Genomic DNA, 19528 nt, shown 5'->3' on the forward strand with positions numbered 1-19528 from the left:
CTCTTGCTTACTTCACTCTGTATCAGTTCATAAAGGTCTTCCAAGTTTCCTCTGAAATCGTCCATATAGAATTTATTGTTAAAGTTTTCCCAAGACCCTCTGTAAGACATATTCTACAAACAAATTAGTTATCCTTATTGAGTATTCTCTGGCAAAAACATTAGAAATGTTCTTTAAAAGTATTTTTTGTTTTATCTTATTTTTCAGCTAGCATTTATTCCCCTTCCACACAACTTTGATTTAAAAGAAAAAAGAAAAACAAAGCCCTTGTAACAAACATGCATAGTCAAACAAAACAAATCCGCACATTGTCATTGTCTAAAGTCTCATTCTGTATTTTGAATCCACCACCAATCTGTTAGGAGATGGATCATGTAATCCTTCATCAGTTCTTCATTAGCAATACATATTTTTTGTAGAGGTATTTTATTTTACTAATTACGTGTAATAACAATATTCTGCATAAGTTTTCTGAAGTTCTAAGATCCATATCATCTCCCTCCCCCTTCTCAGAAATGGTAAGTAATTTGACCTGGATTATACATGTATTACCATGCAAAACATATTTCTGTATTATTCATTGTGGTAAGAGAATACTCACATAAAACCAAAACCCCCAAACAAAAGCATAGATAAACTAAAGTGAAAAATCATATGCTTTGATCTCCATTCTGACTCAACAGTTCTTTCTCTGAAGCTGGATAGCATTCTTTGTCATAAGTTCTTCAAAATTGTCCTAGATCATTGTGTTGCTGAGAGTAGCTAAGTCTATCACAGCTGATCATCCTTAATATTGTTGTTACTGTGTACAACGTTCTCCTAGTTCTCCTTATTTCACTCTGCATCAGTTCATCTATTAGCAATCTTTCTAAAAGAACATTGTTCACTTTTTTTTTAAGTTCTTAAAATCCTAACCTGGAAATACATAGGAGAATTCTTTGGAAAACAAAAAAGCCATCTTACAGTGGTTATATGTTAGGAATAGAGCCAGTCCTGGGCACTGGTTGTCAGTCAATTATAACAAATATCCAAAACCCATATTGGTGTAATAGAAGTCAATAGAAATGATTAAGAACAAGGAAGAAGGTAAACGCCATGATACCAGTAGCATTGCAGCCCACATAGGGAAGTTTCCAATGATGCTGTCTTTATGCTCTTGTTCTCTCTTTTTTCCTACTTTCGTGAAGAGTTGAGGTATAGTAGAAAGAGCACTGGGATAAGAGTTTGGAGACAAAGATTCCCATCTTACCTCTTCTCCTAACTTCTCCTAACTAAAATGGATGAATGAGTTCTAAGGACTCCTCCAGCTCTAACATCTCTGTTATGCATATGAAAGCATCTTTGTACTGGTCTTGCTACTAGTGTTTTGCTCCCTTTGTGTGGAACTAAAAAAAAAACCTATTAAGGCCTTGCAAAACAATCCTCCAGTATCCAGTATCAGCTAGTGAAATTAGAGATGGCTCATTTCTCAATGGGTTCACATATAAAGTTGACACAGAATCCAAGACAGAGGACCTTTCATTTTTCTAGTTTAACTTCTAACAATTAGAACTATGCAAAAGTAGAATGGGCTATATAAGAAGTAATGATATTTTTCAGGCAAAGGATGGAGGACCACATTTGGGGATTCTAAGAATAAGGATGGGATTAGATAGCCTTTTAGATCTCATCCAACTCCAAGATTCTCAGATTCTTTGTTGGCCCCTTCACCTCGCTCTCTTCCTCTCTCATCCCCTTATCTGCCTTTCCCCCTTCTTCTCAGAATGGCTTTCTAAAATCATGGAGTAATTTGGAAGAAACTTGGATTTTTCTTAAGTATTTTATTGACCTTCTATAGCTCCAACTAAAAGGTATAGGAAATGGGCCTGTTCTGAATGCAATGACCAGATGTTCTTTCCTGGGTATATGCCCTGATATACATTAAGCCACATCCCATTTTCCTTCAGGCTCAGATGCCACTCAAACATCCTGCCTCAATTATTATTTATTGTAATATAATTTATATCATTCCATTCCTAGTCTGAGTCCAAGCTCTGCTGTTTTAGTAACTTTTATTGGTCTCTACAGTTCATTTGTAATTCATCTTGGAGTTCATTTTCTGACTATCATATTTTAGGTTCCACTCATGTTAACATTCTTGTGATCCTTCTTTGTGGCTGTCTTCATTAACATTCTCCTTGTAGGTAGTTATTAGAGTTCATGTTTTAATTTCTACAACAGAGGGGACCATATTCCTCTTCCTTGTCTCATTTCTCCTCGTGTCCTAAAATGACAGTTTACATAACACATTCTGAATGTGAAACTTGTCCGGTAAAATGTACTTCCTCTTGAGGTCCCCCTTTCTCCCACCTAGAATCTAGGCTAATTTTTTGCTTAGGTCTTTTCTACTTTTAGCTTTTGGCAAGTTTTTTAGCCTTATCCATTATAACATGTGTAACACATCTTTTCCTTACTGTACTGGGTATTTACTATCCATCTTTAAGTATTTGAAGGGCTGCTATGTGAAGGAGAGATTGGAAGAGGGATTCTCAATTCCGTGTGGTCTCAGAGGGTGGAACTAGGAGCTTTAGCTCAAAGTTGTAAACTTTAAACTTAGACTTTATATAACGACATATTTCCTAACAACTAAAGCTACCCAAAAGTGGCATCAATTGCCTCTGAAGGTAGGGACTTTCCTTTACTGAAAGTCTTCAGACAAAGGTTGGGTAGATACTCATCAGATATGTTGTAGAGGGGATTATTTGTATGAGTTCCATATGATGACCACTGAGTTCCTTTTGACTCTGAAATTCTGTGATGGAACAGATGCTGAAGTTGTGGTTTGTGAGGCAAAAAGTAGGCTCTGATGAGCAGTTGATAGGCAGCCCAGTAACTGAATTTATTATTCTTTTGTGCCAAACATGTGTTCATTCTTCTCATTGGTCTTTAGGGATAATAATAATCAAAGATTCTTACAGTTGATTTTTTTCAACATTGGTTTTGAACTCCTGATCCCAAGGCTAGAAATAAAAACTGTCAGTGATTTCTAACATATATTTCCTTCATTTTCCAAGGAATAACAACCTTCCTCCTGTGGTAAGGCAACAGTTTAATATCCACTTTCATGTTTCTTCTGACAAGCAGGAGCAGGTTGAATGAGAAACAGAATACTCAGGTTGGGATTTAATTTGTGAACTATCAGAAAGTGAGTCTTTGTAATGTGCTGAACATGTAAAAGGAAATCTCTTGTCAAAAACCATTTAAGAAAGACCTACTAAAAGGGGCAGACCACCTACATTCAGTTTGGTGCAGCAAGACACAGGCTCCACAAGTAACTTATTGTTATGTTTTGTTTTCTGCAGCCTCTGTACCACTGGTGTGGTACGGTTACACATCAACAATTGGCTGGAAGTGAGCTTCTGCCTGCCTCATAAAATCCATTATGTTGCAACAAATTTTATACCTCCTGAAGCCATTGAAAGAAGCCTGAAAGCTATCCGGTAACTAAATCTTGTTCTCCTAGGGGCTTGTGCTTCCACTTCTCTCTAGTAATTCCATGATCAGTATTGTCCTTTCTGAATTGCTCTGTGCCCTCTAGTCCAAATGTTTTGCTGACCACATTACTTCTGAAAGCTATTGGACCCACAGGCTGGGTGCTTTTATTCCCCTGTTTTGTACTTCAGAAATGGGCAGTAGGGTTTTGTCATTTGTCATAGTCAAAATATGATAGGCTTTTTATTTTAGACTAGGCAGTATCTAGGAATGGCTGACATATTCAATCTTTTGCTCTGTCTCTGCTGCACCCAAGATGGGTTTAGATCTTTTTCTGTGATCTGATCCTGAGGCCCAGTGGCCATTTGTTTTACCTCATGAAGGCCGGGTCTTGGGCGAATGGGCTGCAGCCCAGGGCTAAGCTGAACAGTTTATTTTGAAGTCTTTGGAAAGCTGAATTAGTCTTCATGGGGCTGCCTTTTCAAAACCTTTCTTGTTTCTGATTGACTTCTTTACTGAATTGACACATTTTCAGCAAAGAAATAGGTTATAAAAGCTTACAGCCTTTAACTTCCTCAGAGAACCAAAGAGTCAGGGTGGTATCTTGAGTCCTTGAAAAGGGCACTTGACTTGGTGTCAGGAGTGCTGCTTCTCATAATAGTGTAACCATAGGCAATAATTCTTGTGAGAAAAGTTGTCAGCAGTAAAGTACTATGGGAATGTGCATTATTATCTTTCTCTTTCCTTAAGACCTCTTCACTTTAGACTCTAGTTTGGTTTCTGTTTCTCACATAAAAAAGCTTAGCTTACATTTCAAAAGTTTTCAAAGCACTTTTCTCATACTCTATGGTTATAATCCCCATTTTGCAGAACTTAAACCCCAAGCTTTCAGATTTTCAGTCTAGTACCTTTCCCTAAACCATAGTAGAGAATTATATTTCCCAGGAATATTTCCAACTGATTTTAGAAGCATTCAAAACATTTTTTACCTCTTCTTTTCCATTTTTCCTGACACAAGATTTGATTTAATTCACTCTGCTTGTTCCCTTAAGTTATTTAATGCCTTTTGGCATTTTCAGTTTGGACTTGGCATCATACACTAGGGCACAGGTGTCAAACAGGCCTGTGGGCTGACATCACCCACAACCCTCTCGAGTATAGCCCAAACCAGATTAAAATGTAATTGAGAAATATTCAACAAAATAAATAAAAATGGAGTTAAACATAGATAATATGACATTTTAAAACTAAGTCAATATGCAGCTCACAAGGATCCTTACATACAGATTAGCAGTCCTATTTCTATTTGAGTCTGAAACTGTCTTACTAGGTACAGGCAGTGAAGCTACCAAGTTCAGATTTGTCTCCATGCCACTTCTTGAGGCTGTGCAGGCCGTGTGCTGAAGCAGACAATACTCCATTGCAATTCATTGCCTTGTCTGTTATTGGAATGATTTTGGTTAATATGAGGGTTTCTCCTATGGCAGGCCTTATCATGCTTTATTGCTACTCAATGATGAGAAGTCCCTACTCAATGAACTCCCACTAGACTGTTCCCCTGCCCTTGTGAGAGTGATTAAGACCACCTCTGCTGTGAAGAATCTGCAGCAGCTCGCTCAGGATGCTGATCTGGCTCTGCTGCAGGTATGTACATATGAAAGAGGCAACATCCACTGTGGGAGGTGGAAGGCACCAGATCGTGATGGGGGTTGGGGGGAGCAAGAAGAGGAAGGCAAGGAGGAAGGAAAAGCACTTTAAAATACAACAGGGATGGGGGCCTGGGTGGCTCAGTAGATGGAGAGTTGGACCCAAAGTTAGAAGGTCCTAAGTTCAAATCTGGCCTCAGACACTTCCTCTGTGTGACCCTGGCCTGTGTGATCCTGGGCAAGTCACTTAACCCCCATTGCCTAGCATTTACCACTCTTCTGCCTTGGAACCAACCAATAAATGGTATTGATTGAGATGGAAGGTAAGGGTTTTAAAAAAAGATGATAATAATTTAGTAGGGATTTGAGGGAATGGGGACCATATCCCCTTCTACAAAGATGATCATTGCTATTTTGGTTCACTTGTGGATAAATGGGAATGCTGTTCAGAGTGAAAGTCACAAATCAAAAGCATTGGGATGAATGGGAATCAGGAGACTAGGATCTTTTCAAGTTTTAAGGAAATAAGATAAAAAACTAAGCATTGGGCCATTTGTGTAGCACCTAAATTGGATATTTCTTGTCCTTTGGAAATCACTTATCATTTTGTTTTAGACCTTAGAAGGTAAAAGGATTGGAATAAAATTATTTGGTAGTGGACTAGGGGAGAGAGATTTGAAGATAAGGAAAGCCTTCTAAATTGTTTCTTTGCCCTTGTAAGTGATTAAAACAATTAAGACCACCTCTGCTGTGAAGAGCCTGCAGTAACTTTCTCAAAATGCAGACCTGGCATTCTCGAAGTTCTGTATGATTGAGTCAACATCCACTGAAAAAGGTTCCACTACTTAGTTTTAAAACTTCACAATATCTAGTGGAAACCTAGAGATGAGAAATGTTGGGCTCCTTCTGTAGGAATATTTTGTTATAGTCCTTTTGACTAACTTTAAAGTAAAGATACTTCTACCACTTACCTTTGAGACTACTCTTCTGAAAAGTTCTGTTAGCAAAATTTTCCAAAGTTTTCCTTGGCTGCCGTCTTCTGTTTCTCCTCACATTAGTCAGACACTCTTGGACCACCCTGAGAAACCTTTTTCCAGCTGAGTTTCTACACATATGAGACAGAAGCACTTATTTTTTTTCTGGATGGTTCTCAGAATCCTAGAATGTTGAGGCTGAAAGGATCTTTGAGACCATTAGTCCAACACCCTTTATCAATTTGAAAACCAAAGCCAAGAAAGGGGACATGAATTATCCAATGTCACACAGCTAGTCAGTAGTAAAGCTGGGGCTATATCATAGGTCTCCGTACTCCTAGGTTCATGCTGTTTACAGTATAATTCTCTGCCTTCCGTCTCACAGATAGTTAAGTGGCATAGTGAACTTGGAATCGAGAAGACCTGGGTTCAAATGTGGCTTCAGATATTAGCTGTGTAATCTTAGGCAAGCTATTTAAACTTTACTTTGCCTCAGTTTCTGCAAAAGTAAAATGACAATAATAAGAGCACTTATCTCACAGGGTTGTTATTAGAATTAAGTAAAATAATATTTTTAAAGTGCCTAGCACAGTTGGCTAAGGGGGGTTAGGGGAGTTTGGGGGAAGAGGGAAAGAATATGAAATATGTAACTAGGAGAAAACGGCCAAAACAAAAATAAATAAAGTGCCTAGCACAGGGGCAGATAGGTGGCTCAGTGGATTGAGAACCAGGCCTAGAGATGGGAGGTCCTAGATTCAAATTTGGCCTCAGACACTTCCCAGCTGTGTGACCCTGAGCAAGTCACTTGACCCCCATCGCCTAACCTTACCACTCTTTTGTCTTAGAGTCAATACACAGTATTGACTCTAAGACAGAAAGTAAGGGTTAAAAAAAAAAAGTGCCTAGCACTGTGCCTGGCACATAGTAGACACTATAGAAATGCTTATTTCCTTAAGTTTCCTCAACTAAAAAAATGGAGATGATAATAGTTACCTACATACCAAGGTTATTATAAGGATTCAATATTTTATTTTTTTGATAGTTAATATTTTGTTCAATCAGAATCATAGAATCTCAGAGTTGGAATGGAGGTCAGAGGTTATTAAATCCAGTACATACCTGAAGCAGGAATTCCCTCTATCAGATCTCAAAATATTTATCTTGATTTCACGAAGATTGCTTCCAGTGAAGAGGAACTCACTTCCTAGTGAAGCAGCCCATTTCATTTCTAGATAGGTCTAATTATTAGAAAATTATTCCTTATGATGAGCCAAAATCTGCCCCTCTATAATTTCCCATCATTAATCCTAATTCTGCTGTCTCAGGCTAATCAGAATCAGTTTAATTGCTTATCATATGACATCCTTCAAAATCTGAAACTAATTTTCTATCTTCTCCATATTTTCATTCCCACCCTTGAGCACCTCCCAAACTTAAAGAGTTTTGAAACCGGCATTAGAACCTAGGAGAGTCAGGAGATTAGGAGTCATCTTCCTACTATACCATGTGGGTGCTCCTTAGCACATAAAAAAGAGAACTATCTTGATAACTGTAGAAATTGTGAAATACATTTAGAAACAGGCAAATAGGATGGAGGATGTGAAGAGGTAATATAGAATCTACATGGCAGTAAGGGTAAGGGAAACTTGGATATTGAAAGCCACAGAAAGGTACAGCTGGGTGGTTCAGTGGAACGAGAGTCAAGCCTATAGATGGGAGTTCCTGGTTCAAATCTGGCCTCAGACACTTCCTAGCTGTATGAAGCTGGGCAAGTCACTTTACCCCCATTGCCTAGCCCTTACAATTCTTCTGCCTTAGAATCAATACATAGTATTGATATACACTGTACAGTAGAGCTGATGTGTTTGTATTTCCCCTTCTCCTTTCTAACAATCATTGATATGATTGTTAATTCTTTTAAAGAGAAAAGAATATTTCCACCCCTGTTTATTTAACAATTAGTCACTCCACCATTTATTCATTTATCCATCAAATATTGATTAGGTGCCCTATATATGCAGAACATTTTGCTAGAATTGGGGGCTAATATAAAGATATATACAATATGATTCCCACCCTTCATGGAGTGTATTCTATTAAGGAAGTTAAAATATACATCTATTACTACAGTACAAGGTATAATGTGTTAAGGTCCATAAGGCAGGTTCAAATAAAGTGTTTTGGACAGAAGATCACTTCTGGTCAGGCTTATGAAGGTTTTGTTGACCTGGACAAGGTTTTAATAGGTAGGGACAGGACAGAAGGACATTGTTGTTTGAGGAGGTGAGAAGTTGGGAAAGCACAAATGCATATGTCAGTTTGGCTAGAACAACGATTGGCAACCTTTTTGGCCATGAGAGCCATAAACACCTGTGGAAGGAGGAAGATGGAGGTGGAAGGCACTGGAATATGGGGCAGGGGCTGAAGGGCCCCCTGGGGCACATCCTGGGGCTCTTCCCGGACTGGCCGGTCAGGAGGTGGAGCCAGATGAAAGCCATACGTTTCAGACCCCTGGGCTAGAACATAAAATTTCTTTATGAGTTAAGGATCATGCAGGGAAGGTAGGGTGGGGCAAAGTGATAACTAGAGAGTCTTGTGTGTTAGGAGTTTCTTCTTTATCCCATATGCAAGGGAGAGCCATTGCAGGATTTTGAGCAAGAGAGTGGCAGAAGAAGGGCTGTCTTTAAGAAGATGAATTTAACAGTGTTCCAGGATTGAGCCTATGTATATGGGAGGATAATTGTTAAAAAGTAGAGAATTTTGGGGGCAGCTGGGTAGCTCAATGTATTGAGAACCAGACCTAGAGACGGGAGGTGGGCAAGTCACTTGATCCCTATTGCCTACCCTTACCACTCTTCTGCCTTGGAGCCAATACACAGTATTGACTCCAAGACGGAAGGTAAGGGTTTAAAAAAAAAAAAAAGTAGAGAATTTGGAGAGAACTGGTTTGGGAAAAAGGATGAGTTGTAAAGATAGGTGAGACCAAATAAAGGTCTCCTTGTAGGAAAGAAATGTGCTTTCTAGCACTTCACTCTAGCCTTATTGCCCCTAACCCCAACCCTGATCCTGCATTGGATATGGACCATTGTTTACAACTAGAGGGCAGTCACTGACTTCTCTCAGTTGAAATCTCTCAGAAAAATGGATTCTGTTGCTTCCTTGAAGTTAGTGGCAGCCAGAGAGACTTTTCACTTTATTTGCGGGCTCACACAGACTAAGGAAATTACATGAGTCCTTATTCTATGGGAAAAGATGAAACCAAAATCTGGTTACCACAAACATCAGAATTTATGAATGCCCCCTTGAGGCAGACTTGTGACCCATTCAGTACAGTGTGATGTCTGGTCTCTGGGCCATGCAGGGACAGTTTAGTTAAGGAGTCCTTCACCTTTTGGGGTGTCGTGGATTCTTTGGGCAGCCTGGTCGAGCCTGTGGTCCCTTTCTCAGCTACTTTTTTGTTTTTATTTATTTTTACCAATTACATGTAATAACAATTTTCCACGTAAGTTTTCTGAAGTTATATGTTCCAAATTGTCTTCCTCCTTCCCTTCTCTCCCTTTTCCTGGAGCTGACAAGCAATTTGATCTGAATTACACATGTATTATTATGCATATATGCTTTTGTTTCCTGTGAATTAAGGAAGGCATTCCTTTGCCCTCCTGACTCTGATAAGGAGTATATAACTTTGAAAATACTGTACAACAAGCACATCAAAAAGGAGCAGAGCTTGGGGAGATTCAGTCAGTCACTTTCCTCATTTGGGATTTTATTTACTCAGGTTCTATTTGCAATGCCCAGGTTGGCTGCCTTTAGGCTTTGGCATAGTGCCTTCCTTAAGACTTTTCTGTGAATAATGCTAAGGTACAGGCTGCACTCTCAGCCCTTCTATTAACATCCCTTTTCCACTTGTCAAGAACCAAGAGGTGTGGTCTAGGCTAAGATGATCATGTTCACTCTTCACCAGTGGAACCAAACCAAGGGTAAGGCCCACTGCTACTGAGAAACTTTTCTCAGGCTTTGACACCATTATCTTCATTATTTTTATTAAGAGTGATGAATGATTAGTGAACTGCTAGATTACTAAGTGATCTTAGTAATTATGTGTGTGTGGAGAGAGATATGGAATCTAGGTGGAGAAACTGGGAGGAAGGGAGAGAAGAGAGTGCTTGACCAGCACTTTTCTCAACAGAAGTTGAAGCTTCATAATGGCACAGTGGCCTTGGGTTCCCAAAGGTTGTACTAGCTGAGCAAAGGCTCACCAGTGGACTGTCATCCAGGAGACTCAGCTTGGCTAAGTTTGAAGGGGCTTCTTTTCAAGTGGTTGGTCATCAAGTGATGAATTTTTTCATGACCATCTGCTAAGGCATAGAAAGCTCTGGACTTCATCACTGGAAGGAGTTGCCTATATAATGAAATCTTGGCTCATTGAGAATATTGAAAAAGACAGCCAGCACCTTCTAGTTACTCTCTCTCCTCTCGCCCTTCCTCCCAGTTTCTCCACCTCCCTCCCATGTCTCTTTCCACACACATCAAAAAGGAGCAACCTTGGCACCATTTGCCAGGTTTTCTTTAGGACAAGGATTCCCAATCTTGCTTTTGTTAATACCCTAGGCTGTCTTTCAGTTATCTTGAAGACTAGCATAGATTTCTCTTTTAAAAATCCTCTTAAAACAGAAATAACTTAAATGAACAGTTTAAAAAAATTAAACACATGTCCTCTGGTATTTCAAACTAATGACTGTGTGGCATGTCATAACTCTCCAAATGTTGGCATGTGCTTGTGTGTAACTCTCCAAATGTTGGCATGTGCTTGTGTGTTCTACTAAACCTACTTTGAGTAGAGTTACGGCATTAACTCAGATGAGGCCTGATACTGTTTTCATGTGAAGCCTGGATCCCCAGGAAGGACTGCATGGCTCATGACTCCCACTGCTTCGGTGTAACCTTGGTGACAAATGGCCTGTCATAAGGAAACCAACCCTTTCCCTCAGAGGAGGCCAGGATAGCAGAGACCTCTGATTGAAAAAATATGACCCTCTTTAAAAATAGGAGTGTGCCGAACTACACAGGAAATGATAATACAAAACAGCAGATTTCAAGTTCAGCTGTTTAAAACACAAATCCAGGGCTCCATGTTAGGGGAAGGCACTGTCCGTCTGCACAGTTTCTGTCCATTGGGACCTTGTAGGAAGTTAGAAATGTAAAACTTGGCATGAAAAAGGAAACAAACCTTGAAAATACATTATTTCATTTGAAACTGATTCATCCTTATGTGCCACAGGTTGACTCTTCAGAGACCTGTGATAATCACCCCTGAGAGGAAGCTGAGATGATCACCTATTCTGGACTTCTAGCAAGCACCTCTCACCCAGAGTGAGACCTAGATTGCAATTTGCTTTACAGTTTTCCTGTTTCCCTCTCTCTACAGGTTTTCCAGCTTGCGGCCCACTTGGTATACTGGGGCAAGGCCATTATCATCTACCCACTGTGTGAGAACAACGTCTATATGCTGTCCCCCAATGCCAGTGTGTGCCTGTGAGTAGGAGCTGGTTGTATGATAGCTACCAAAGATTGATTCATACCATGAGAAAAGTCATTGGGTGGAGGCCAGGCCAGCTCACCACCTTTTTTTCTAACAACAGAAAGGGCAGTGGTCAGAAAAAGCAATGGGGCACGTGTGTCCTTCTCTCCTATTTCCTTTCCATAGGGAGTGAAGAATAAATCCCAGTGTGTTCTAGAAAAGAGTTTTCTCCCCACATGCCCTCTTGGTATCAGATGGTGGCCATGGCCTTACAGTCAGATTTGGTAGCCATCCTAATATTGTCTTGGGCCTAGCTAATCTTCCAACTAGGGTGCCACCTGTTTGCTTCTGGAGCTTAAGTCAGAGTAGGGCTGGAGTGTTTGATGAAACCAAATTGAATGAAGAGGGAGGTAAAAAGGTGGAAGTGGGGAGAATAAACATTTTAGTAAGCAACTACTATATTCCAGGCATTGTGCTTAAGCACTTTACAGAAATCTAATGTGATCCTTACAACAACCTTCAGAGGTAAGGGCTATTAATATTGTCCCCATTTTACAATTGAGGAAACTGAGGCCCAGAATGGCTATGTGGTTTATCCAGGATCACACAGCTGGTGTCTGAGGCCACATTTGAACTCAAGCCTCCCCAACCTGTTAGAGCCCTGGGCTCTATCCACTGTACCAATGATCATTTTTCTGTTCAGTTCAATAAATGATTTTAAATACCTATTCCATGCAAGGCACTGTGCTGGACAATGGGGATACAAAGACAAAAAAAGTAAATTAATCTTTTCTCCCAAGGAGCTTACACTCCACTCAGGTTACATAGCATGGAGATAGTAGTTGTCTTCCTGCTACAAGTCTCTCCACATTCTAATCTATCCACCCAGTTGTCAGAATGATCTTCCTGAAGTGCAGGTCTGACCAGGTCCCCACTTATTAAACTCCAGTGGCTCCCTATTACCTCCAGGATCAAATATAAAATCTTCCATTTAGCATTCAAAACCTTTCATAACCTGCCCCTCTCCCCAACATTTCCAGGGTTTTTTTATACCTTATACTACTTCCACACATACTCTATGATCCAGGAACATTGGCCTCCTTGCTATTCCTTGAACAAGACATCCTCTCTCCCAATTCCAGTCATTTTCTCTGGCTATGCCCCATGCCTGAAATGTTTCTCCTTCCTTATTCCTGCCTTCTACTTCCCTGATTTCCTTCAAATGCCAGTTAAAATTCCACCTTATATAGGAAGACTTTCCCAATCCTCCATATTTTAGGGGCTTTCTCAATCCTCCATATTCCTCTGAGTTTACCCCCAGTTTATCTCCTTTATCACTTGGCAGCTAAGCTGGAAGCATGGTTTTGAGTGGCTTTGAGCACACTGCCATTCCCAAGGCTCTTGAGTTCAGGTTCCTGGGCTGCCTCCAATCAGGGTTAAGGAAAGATGGTGGTTTGATTTCCCTGGCATATGCTACCTCCAGTCTCTCCCTCAGGGTACTTTGCTGCTTCATTCAGGCCAGCTTACCCAGCATGCCTTGGGCATGAAGAGAGGACTTGCATATCAGATTTGAAAATGACATGAATCTGGGGAAAATGTGTCAATGGCAATCAAATTCTCAAAAGAACAGTGGACCAAATATAATAATAAGAAATTTATAAAGAATAAACATAGTAGGGGGCAGCTGGGTAGCTCAGTGGATTGAGAGTCAGGCCTAGAGACGGGAGGTCCTGGGTTCAAATCCAGCCTCAGACACTTCCCAGCTGTGTGACCCTGGGCAAGTCACTTGACCCCATTGCCCACCCTTACCACTCTTCCACCAAGGAGCCAATACGCAGAAGTTAAGGGTTTAAAAAAAAAAAAAGAATAAACATAGTATTGGCTTTGAGTTTAACTGCACACATATAGATGGTAGAGATGTGGCTGGATGCATTTGTAACTTTTTAGTGGACCATAAGTATGTGAATTAGCAGCTAAAAAAGCTAGCATGATTTAGGCAACACTCAGAAAATTCTGGGGTCCAGCATGAAGCATTAATTATACAGTTGTCCCTCGCTATATCAGGGTTCACTTATCTTGGCTTTACTGTATCACAGGTTAAATATATATATATATATGTATATATATATATAAAATTCTGTATCACAGAGTTACACTTATTGTGGTACACTTGGCTGATGGAATGAAAGGTGACCAACCACAGCGCTGTGTTTTGTATTCTGGGCGCTTGATTGTGACTGTAGGTTAATAAGAGTGTGGAAAAGGTTTATAGGAGAGTGGGAAGGGTTTATAAAGCCTTAAAATATACATAAATAAAATAAATGTAATGCCACTGCTTCACGGATTTTCACCTTTCGCAGGGGTCTCTGGAACGTAACTTCCGGGATAGGTGAGGGATCACTGTAATCTGCCCTTATCAGACCATATTTTGAATATTGTGTGCAATACTGAGAACAAGTTTTAGGGAAGATATTAATAATCTAGAATGTGTGGAGAGCATGAAGGTAAATGGAATGAAAACTCCTATATGAGGTTGGGCTGTAGAAATAGTGGATATTTTATCTGGAAAAGAGAAAACTAAGGTGGAGATATTAACATTGTCTTCACATATTCTAAGAACTCTCACATAAGACAGAGATTAAACTTTTTCAGCTTGGGCCTAGAAGGCAAAACTACTACCAACTGAAGAAAAACTTCCTTATTAACATCCAAGAGTGGAATAGGCTGTTTGGGGAGAGTCAGAGGTGGGTAAGGAAAGTTCCCTCTCATTGGAGGGCTTCAAATGGATGTTGGCCATATGCTGGATTACTTTAACTGCTCAGGTGTAGCTCCCTTCCAAGTCTCACTTAATGATTGATTGTGTGATCCCATTTGGCAAAGGAGAATCAGTCTTGTGCACAGGACAGTAGTGTTTCTGAAGCCAAGACCCACAAGGAGGGCCTCAGCAAAATACATTTAGCTGGAAGTGAAGAGGGAAGACAAGAAAAATCAGAGATGTACAGCTGGAGTCCACTGTACCTCTCTTAAAGAAAAGGGGCTCCTCCTCTTCTGTAGGTCTTTCCATTTTGGGAGCACTTTTGAGTAGGATATGATTTTATCTCACTTTACCTTCAGAGAACCTGATGATGAGATTGTTAAAAACCATAATAATCTTTTTTTCTAGTCTACATGCTTTGGTTGGGCTCTGACAATCTCCACACCAAGAAATGATTCTCCCTCATGCACAGTTTCCATCCAGGGCACTTATTGTCTAAAGAGTGCACCTTGCAAGGGCAGCTAGGTAGTGCAGTGGATAGAGTGCCAGGTTTGGAGTAAGGAAATCTCATCTTCCTGAGTTCAAATATGGCCTCAGACAGTTCCTAGCTGTGTGACCCTGGGGAAGTCACTTTACCTTGTTAACCTCAGTTTCCTCATCTCTTGATGAACTAGAGAAGGAAATGGCAAACCATTCCATTATCTTTGCTAAGAAAACCCCAAATGGGGACACAGGGAATTGGGCATGACTGAAATAGTAATAACTAATATTTTTGGTACAGCTAGGTAGCACAGTGGATAGAATACCAGACCTGGTATTGGGAGGAGTTGGGTTCAAATCTAACATTTCCTGCCTGTATGACCCTGGACAAGTCATTTGACCCCAATCGCTTAACCCTTTCAGCTCTTCTGCCTTGGAATTGATACTTAGTATTGATTCTAAGATAGAAGGTAAGGATTTTTTTTTTTTATGAGAGAGAGAGAGAGAGAGAGAGAGAAAGGGAAAGGAGAGAAAGCATCTGGTTGTGCCCTTGACCAGAAAATGTAACAAGAGAAAAGTTTGTGAAGTAAATGTGCCAAGAATACAAGGCTAATATGATCTTAGCCTGCATTAACAAATAGAAGCATAATATTCAGAACAAGGAAGGTTCTAATCCCACTGTATTCGGCTTCTCTTGGACATCTGGAGTATTATTGTGTCCATTTCTGGCTGAGGGTTATGATTGTTTCATATTCTTGTTTCCAACAGATATTCTCCACTGGCTGATCAGTTTTCTCGGCAGTTCCCTGCTCACGATTTGCCGTCTGTTCTTGCCAAATTCTCATTGCCAGTTTCCCTATCAGAATTCAAGAATCCTCTTGCTCCACCAGTGCAGGAAGTAAGTTCATGGAGAGAATCCTTGGGTTGGCCTGGGGACAGGGGTTAAATAAGTTAACCTTTAAAAACTCCTACCTACCCCATTTATTCTTTATGTAATTTTCCTCTTTCTAGCATTTCAAGTGGGGATGGCTTTATATGTTGTCCATATTGTTAGTCATGGGACAGAAAATGGATTCATTTCAGCTCTTTATTCTCCACATCCCAGGCAAGCTCTGCCCATGTCATTAGCATTCTGAAAATCCCTCAGAGTATAGCAGTGCCCTACTGTGGAGTTTCTAAGAGAGGTTACTTGATTTAGAGAGTGAGACGAGTTTCTTGGCTTCTCTTTTCCCTCTACCAAAGGGGGCCCCCTTCTAGGCTAACATGAGCTGATTTTCTTAGCTGGAAACCTTACCCTGGCAAGATGATATTGACCTTTAACTGAGAGGACAAAGCTTGAGTTCAACCCCTTCCTGGGACCTGGGATGTTTTTCCATTGATATCAGAAGCAAAGAGGGCTTTGTTTTCGCTAGGGCCTAAGGTTCTGAATCTCTAGGCTGTGGCTGCTCCAGTGAAAGATGGAGAATTGCTGTTGGCACTCTATATCCTGCTTCCCTCATCAGGGTGCACATAGCCTTTAGTAACTGGAGTGGAGCCCTAGAGCTCAGCTGGATCTAAGAGAGAAGGCTGGTGAGAAGGACCAGTGTGCCAAGTCCAAGAGGAGCCCGTCATATTTTGGCCCTAAGAAATACTTTCTAGTGAAGTCTCTTCCAGTCTGTGCTCCTGCTCCCGTTGTGAGACTTTTAAACTGAGAGAGGAGCATAGCAAATATTCATTTTTTTGTGAATCACTCCCTATGCTATTAGTCCTGGCTTCCATGATGGATAAGTGAAGAAGCATCTATTAAATACTATGTATCAAGTACTTACTGGGATGGAGAGTAGAACCCTAAGGCAGTCAATTTAAGAGCAAGAGATGGGATGTGGGGAGCATAGTTGGGGGAGGAGGGAAGGGAGTTATAGATGTCTTTGATTCTCCTTATTCCTACTTTATTCTCCTCTTAGTCAATGTAGTGAAGTGGGTCCATGGTGACAAAGCCAAATGTTATCTGAGCCTGAATGAGATTCACTGAGCAAGAATTGCTAGGAGGGATGGAAGAGAAGTTGAAGCAGGGAAGTTCCAGGGAGAATACTCTGTAAGTCTGGAAATGAAATAGCTGGAAACACTACTGTTTGTAGGTAGAAAACATTTCTACTCTTTCATTAAATAGGGTATTTCCGGGGTGGGGGGCACTGGCACATTTAGTATTACAAAAAGAGTATCATTGCTTGCCTTTCTTTTTCCTCTCTGAAGCTGTAAAGGAAAGTTTTCACATTGCGATGACATTGACAGTAAGGGGAAGTGTGAGGAGTGAAGAAGGGCTGATTTGGTTTCTAGAAAGCAAGGATAAGAACCTTTAAAAATGTCTCCGATTTTTGACATTATCAGCTTTTACAAAACTTTCCCCACTTACAGCCTTTGTGTGACTTAAAATCGTACTTTATTTTACATTTTGCTTCTGAGATCTCAATAGCTGATTGAATTGGCTATTGAATCTCCCTTATATTGAATCTCCTTCCCAGAGTTGCACATCTGCATACCAACCCATGCACCACTTCACACTTGCTATCATGTATTCACAGAGGATGTGAATGGCAGAATAAATACCTCTAGATTTCTACCATGATTGGGTATCATTGGGTTGGATTTGAATGAGTCTGCATTACTGGTAGCAACTCCCTGAGTTTTTCAGTGCCACTATCAGCCTAGAGAATGGTCCAGGCTATGTTTATTGCTGTTGACACAGAATGTCACTTAGAGACTGATCCTCAGGAGTGCATTGGACAAGATGTCTGTACCTTTCTCTGTACTGAGGACTATTCTGCCAGCGTGACTTAGAACACATTTACTCTTTGAGGTTTTAAGGGGAGGCAAATACCTTTTTATAGAAGCTCCTGCTCAGAACCAGTAAAAGCTTTATAGGTGTGGGAAGTGCTGCCTGTACTGGCCTTAATTGTTAGAGCTTTCTTGTTCCAAAAGATTGATAAATAGTAAAACACAGGTCCCTTCTTTTTTTTTTTTTAAACCCTTACCTTCCATCTTGGAATCAATACTGTATAATGGTTCCAAGACAGAAGAGTGGTAAGGGCTAGGCAATGGAGGTCGAGTGACTTGCCCAGGGTCACACAGTTGGGAAGTGTCTGAGGCCAGATTTGAACCTAGGACTTCCCGTCTCTAGGCCTGGCTCTCAATCCACTGAGCTACCCAGCTGCCCCCTTGGTATCTTTTTCTAGGAGTTTTGTGTAATAACAGAATTACTATTAGGTGACAGTCTGAGAAAGTAACAGGACCTCGTAAGGTTTTTTAGAGGAAAGAGGAGACTTGAATATATACAAAGGAAGGAGGGAAAGAATCAGTACATATAGATTGAAGATTAGAAAAGGAATGATTGTTGTGAGGACAATTTGTTAAAGAAGGGAGGCAGTGGGATCAAGGGAACATGAAGAGAGGCTGACCCTGGTAAGGAGAATAATCACCTCTTTATCAGAGACTAAAGAGAGAGGGATTGTAGGATGACATCAGAGAGTTCTGAGATTGAGAGAAGCGAGAAGAGGGAACTCTTGGCAAATAGTCTCCACTTTCTCTGTAAAGTATGGGGTGAGGTTGTTAGCTGAGAAGATGATTCTGAACCAGTCATCAGGAGAAATGTGGGGTCATATAGCTGGAGGCAGCAATTAATGTGATTTAAAAAGCAAAAATAAAAAAAACAACAAAAAACAAACAAACAAAAACTTCTCGTAGCCCATAACCTCCCAGTGTTGGAGTGTCAAGAAGTATTATTATATTTTTCTAGCCCTGACTGTTGTCATTGGTGTCTGGTTTTTCCTTCTTTTTATGTTTTCCCTTGTGAAATTCCCCTACTGTCTTTGTAGACACAACTCATCCAGATGGTGATTTGGATGCTTCAGCACAGGCTTCTGATCCAACTACACACATATGTTTGCCTGATGGTGCCCCCCAACGAAGAAGAGAATCGAACACGAGAGGATGACGTCCCCTTCACTGCCCGCGTAGGAGGCAGAAGCCTCAGCACACCCAATGCCTTGAGCTTTGGCTCACCAAGTAGGATCCTTCTCTTGCTGCCCTGGTTTGGCCTCAGAAAGTGGGGGGAGCCTATTAACAACCCCAGTCCTAGGAAGATGTGAGGAGTACCCTGATCTCCAGGGCCCCACTTCTCATGTCCCTAGCTGGCATAACTGGACAACTTGATTTGCAGGTGCACATGTGTACCCAATAGGGAGCAGATACTTGCAGTTGCTGGCCTTGTCTGAGGAACTCCTTCCAGGCTCACTGCAATGTTTTTCCATTCTCAGGAACAGCCCAAGACCCCATGAGGAATATTCCCCTTTGTATATATACTCTCCCAGCCCTTTGCTCAATTCTCAGGGCTCCCAAGGGAGTGAAGCCAAACTGCTGCTTAGGCAGCCTGAACTTGGGCTCCAAGTTTTCTCATTTTAATCACCTCTTATTGACCTCTCCTTCCTTGGGTATCTTCCATAAGTTAGCTGAAGGAGCACAATTTTATCCTGACTCTGAGAGAATCACAAACTCCTGCCGGGGGGGGGGGGGGGGGGAGCTGGGAAGGGGCCTTTCCTCTGTCACTGCCTATATCCCTTCAAACCAGTGACTCATAATAATTTTAAAGAGAGGATTTACAGCTTTCCATCGTAGTTGATCAGTTAGCATTTTCTCTATCCTTCCA

The 19528-nt window shown here is 40.8% G+C and overlaps 1 protein-coding gene across 4 annotated transcripts in view; it reads left to right on the forward strand.

Annotated features, from left to right (window-relative positions):
* Window positions 1–19528, forward strand: part of NPRL3 (NPR3 like, GATOR1 complex subunit) — a 67099-nt gene that overhangs the window by 35512 nt on the left and 12059 nt on the right. For all 4 annotated transcript variants that reach the window (XM_044657683.1, XM_044657675.1, XM_044657689.1 and 1 more), the window contains 5 exons: window positions 3342–3479; window positions 4959–5115; window positions 11520–11626; window positions 15616–15745; window positions 18699–18888. In XM_044657683.1, coding sequence (XP_044513618.1) covers window positions 3342–3479; window positions 4959–5115; window positions 11520–11626; window positions 15616–15745; window positions 18699–18888 — 722 coding nt within the window. The remainder of the gene's footprint in view (window positions 1–3341; window positions 3480–4958; window positions 5116–11519; window positions 11627–15615; window positions 15746–18698; window positions 18889–19528) is intronic.

Source organism: Gracilinanus agilis, chromosome 1 (genome assembly GCF_016433145.1).
Source record: "Gracilinanus agilis isolate LMUSP501 chromosome 1, AgileGrace, whole genome shotgun sequence".
NCBI lineage: Eukaryota > Metazoa > Chordata > Mammalia > Didelphimorphia > Didelphidae > Gracilinanus > Gracilinanus agilis.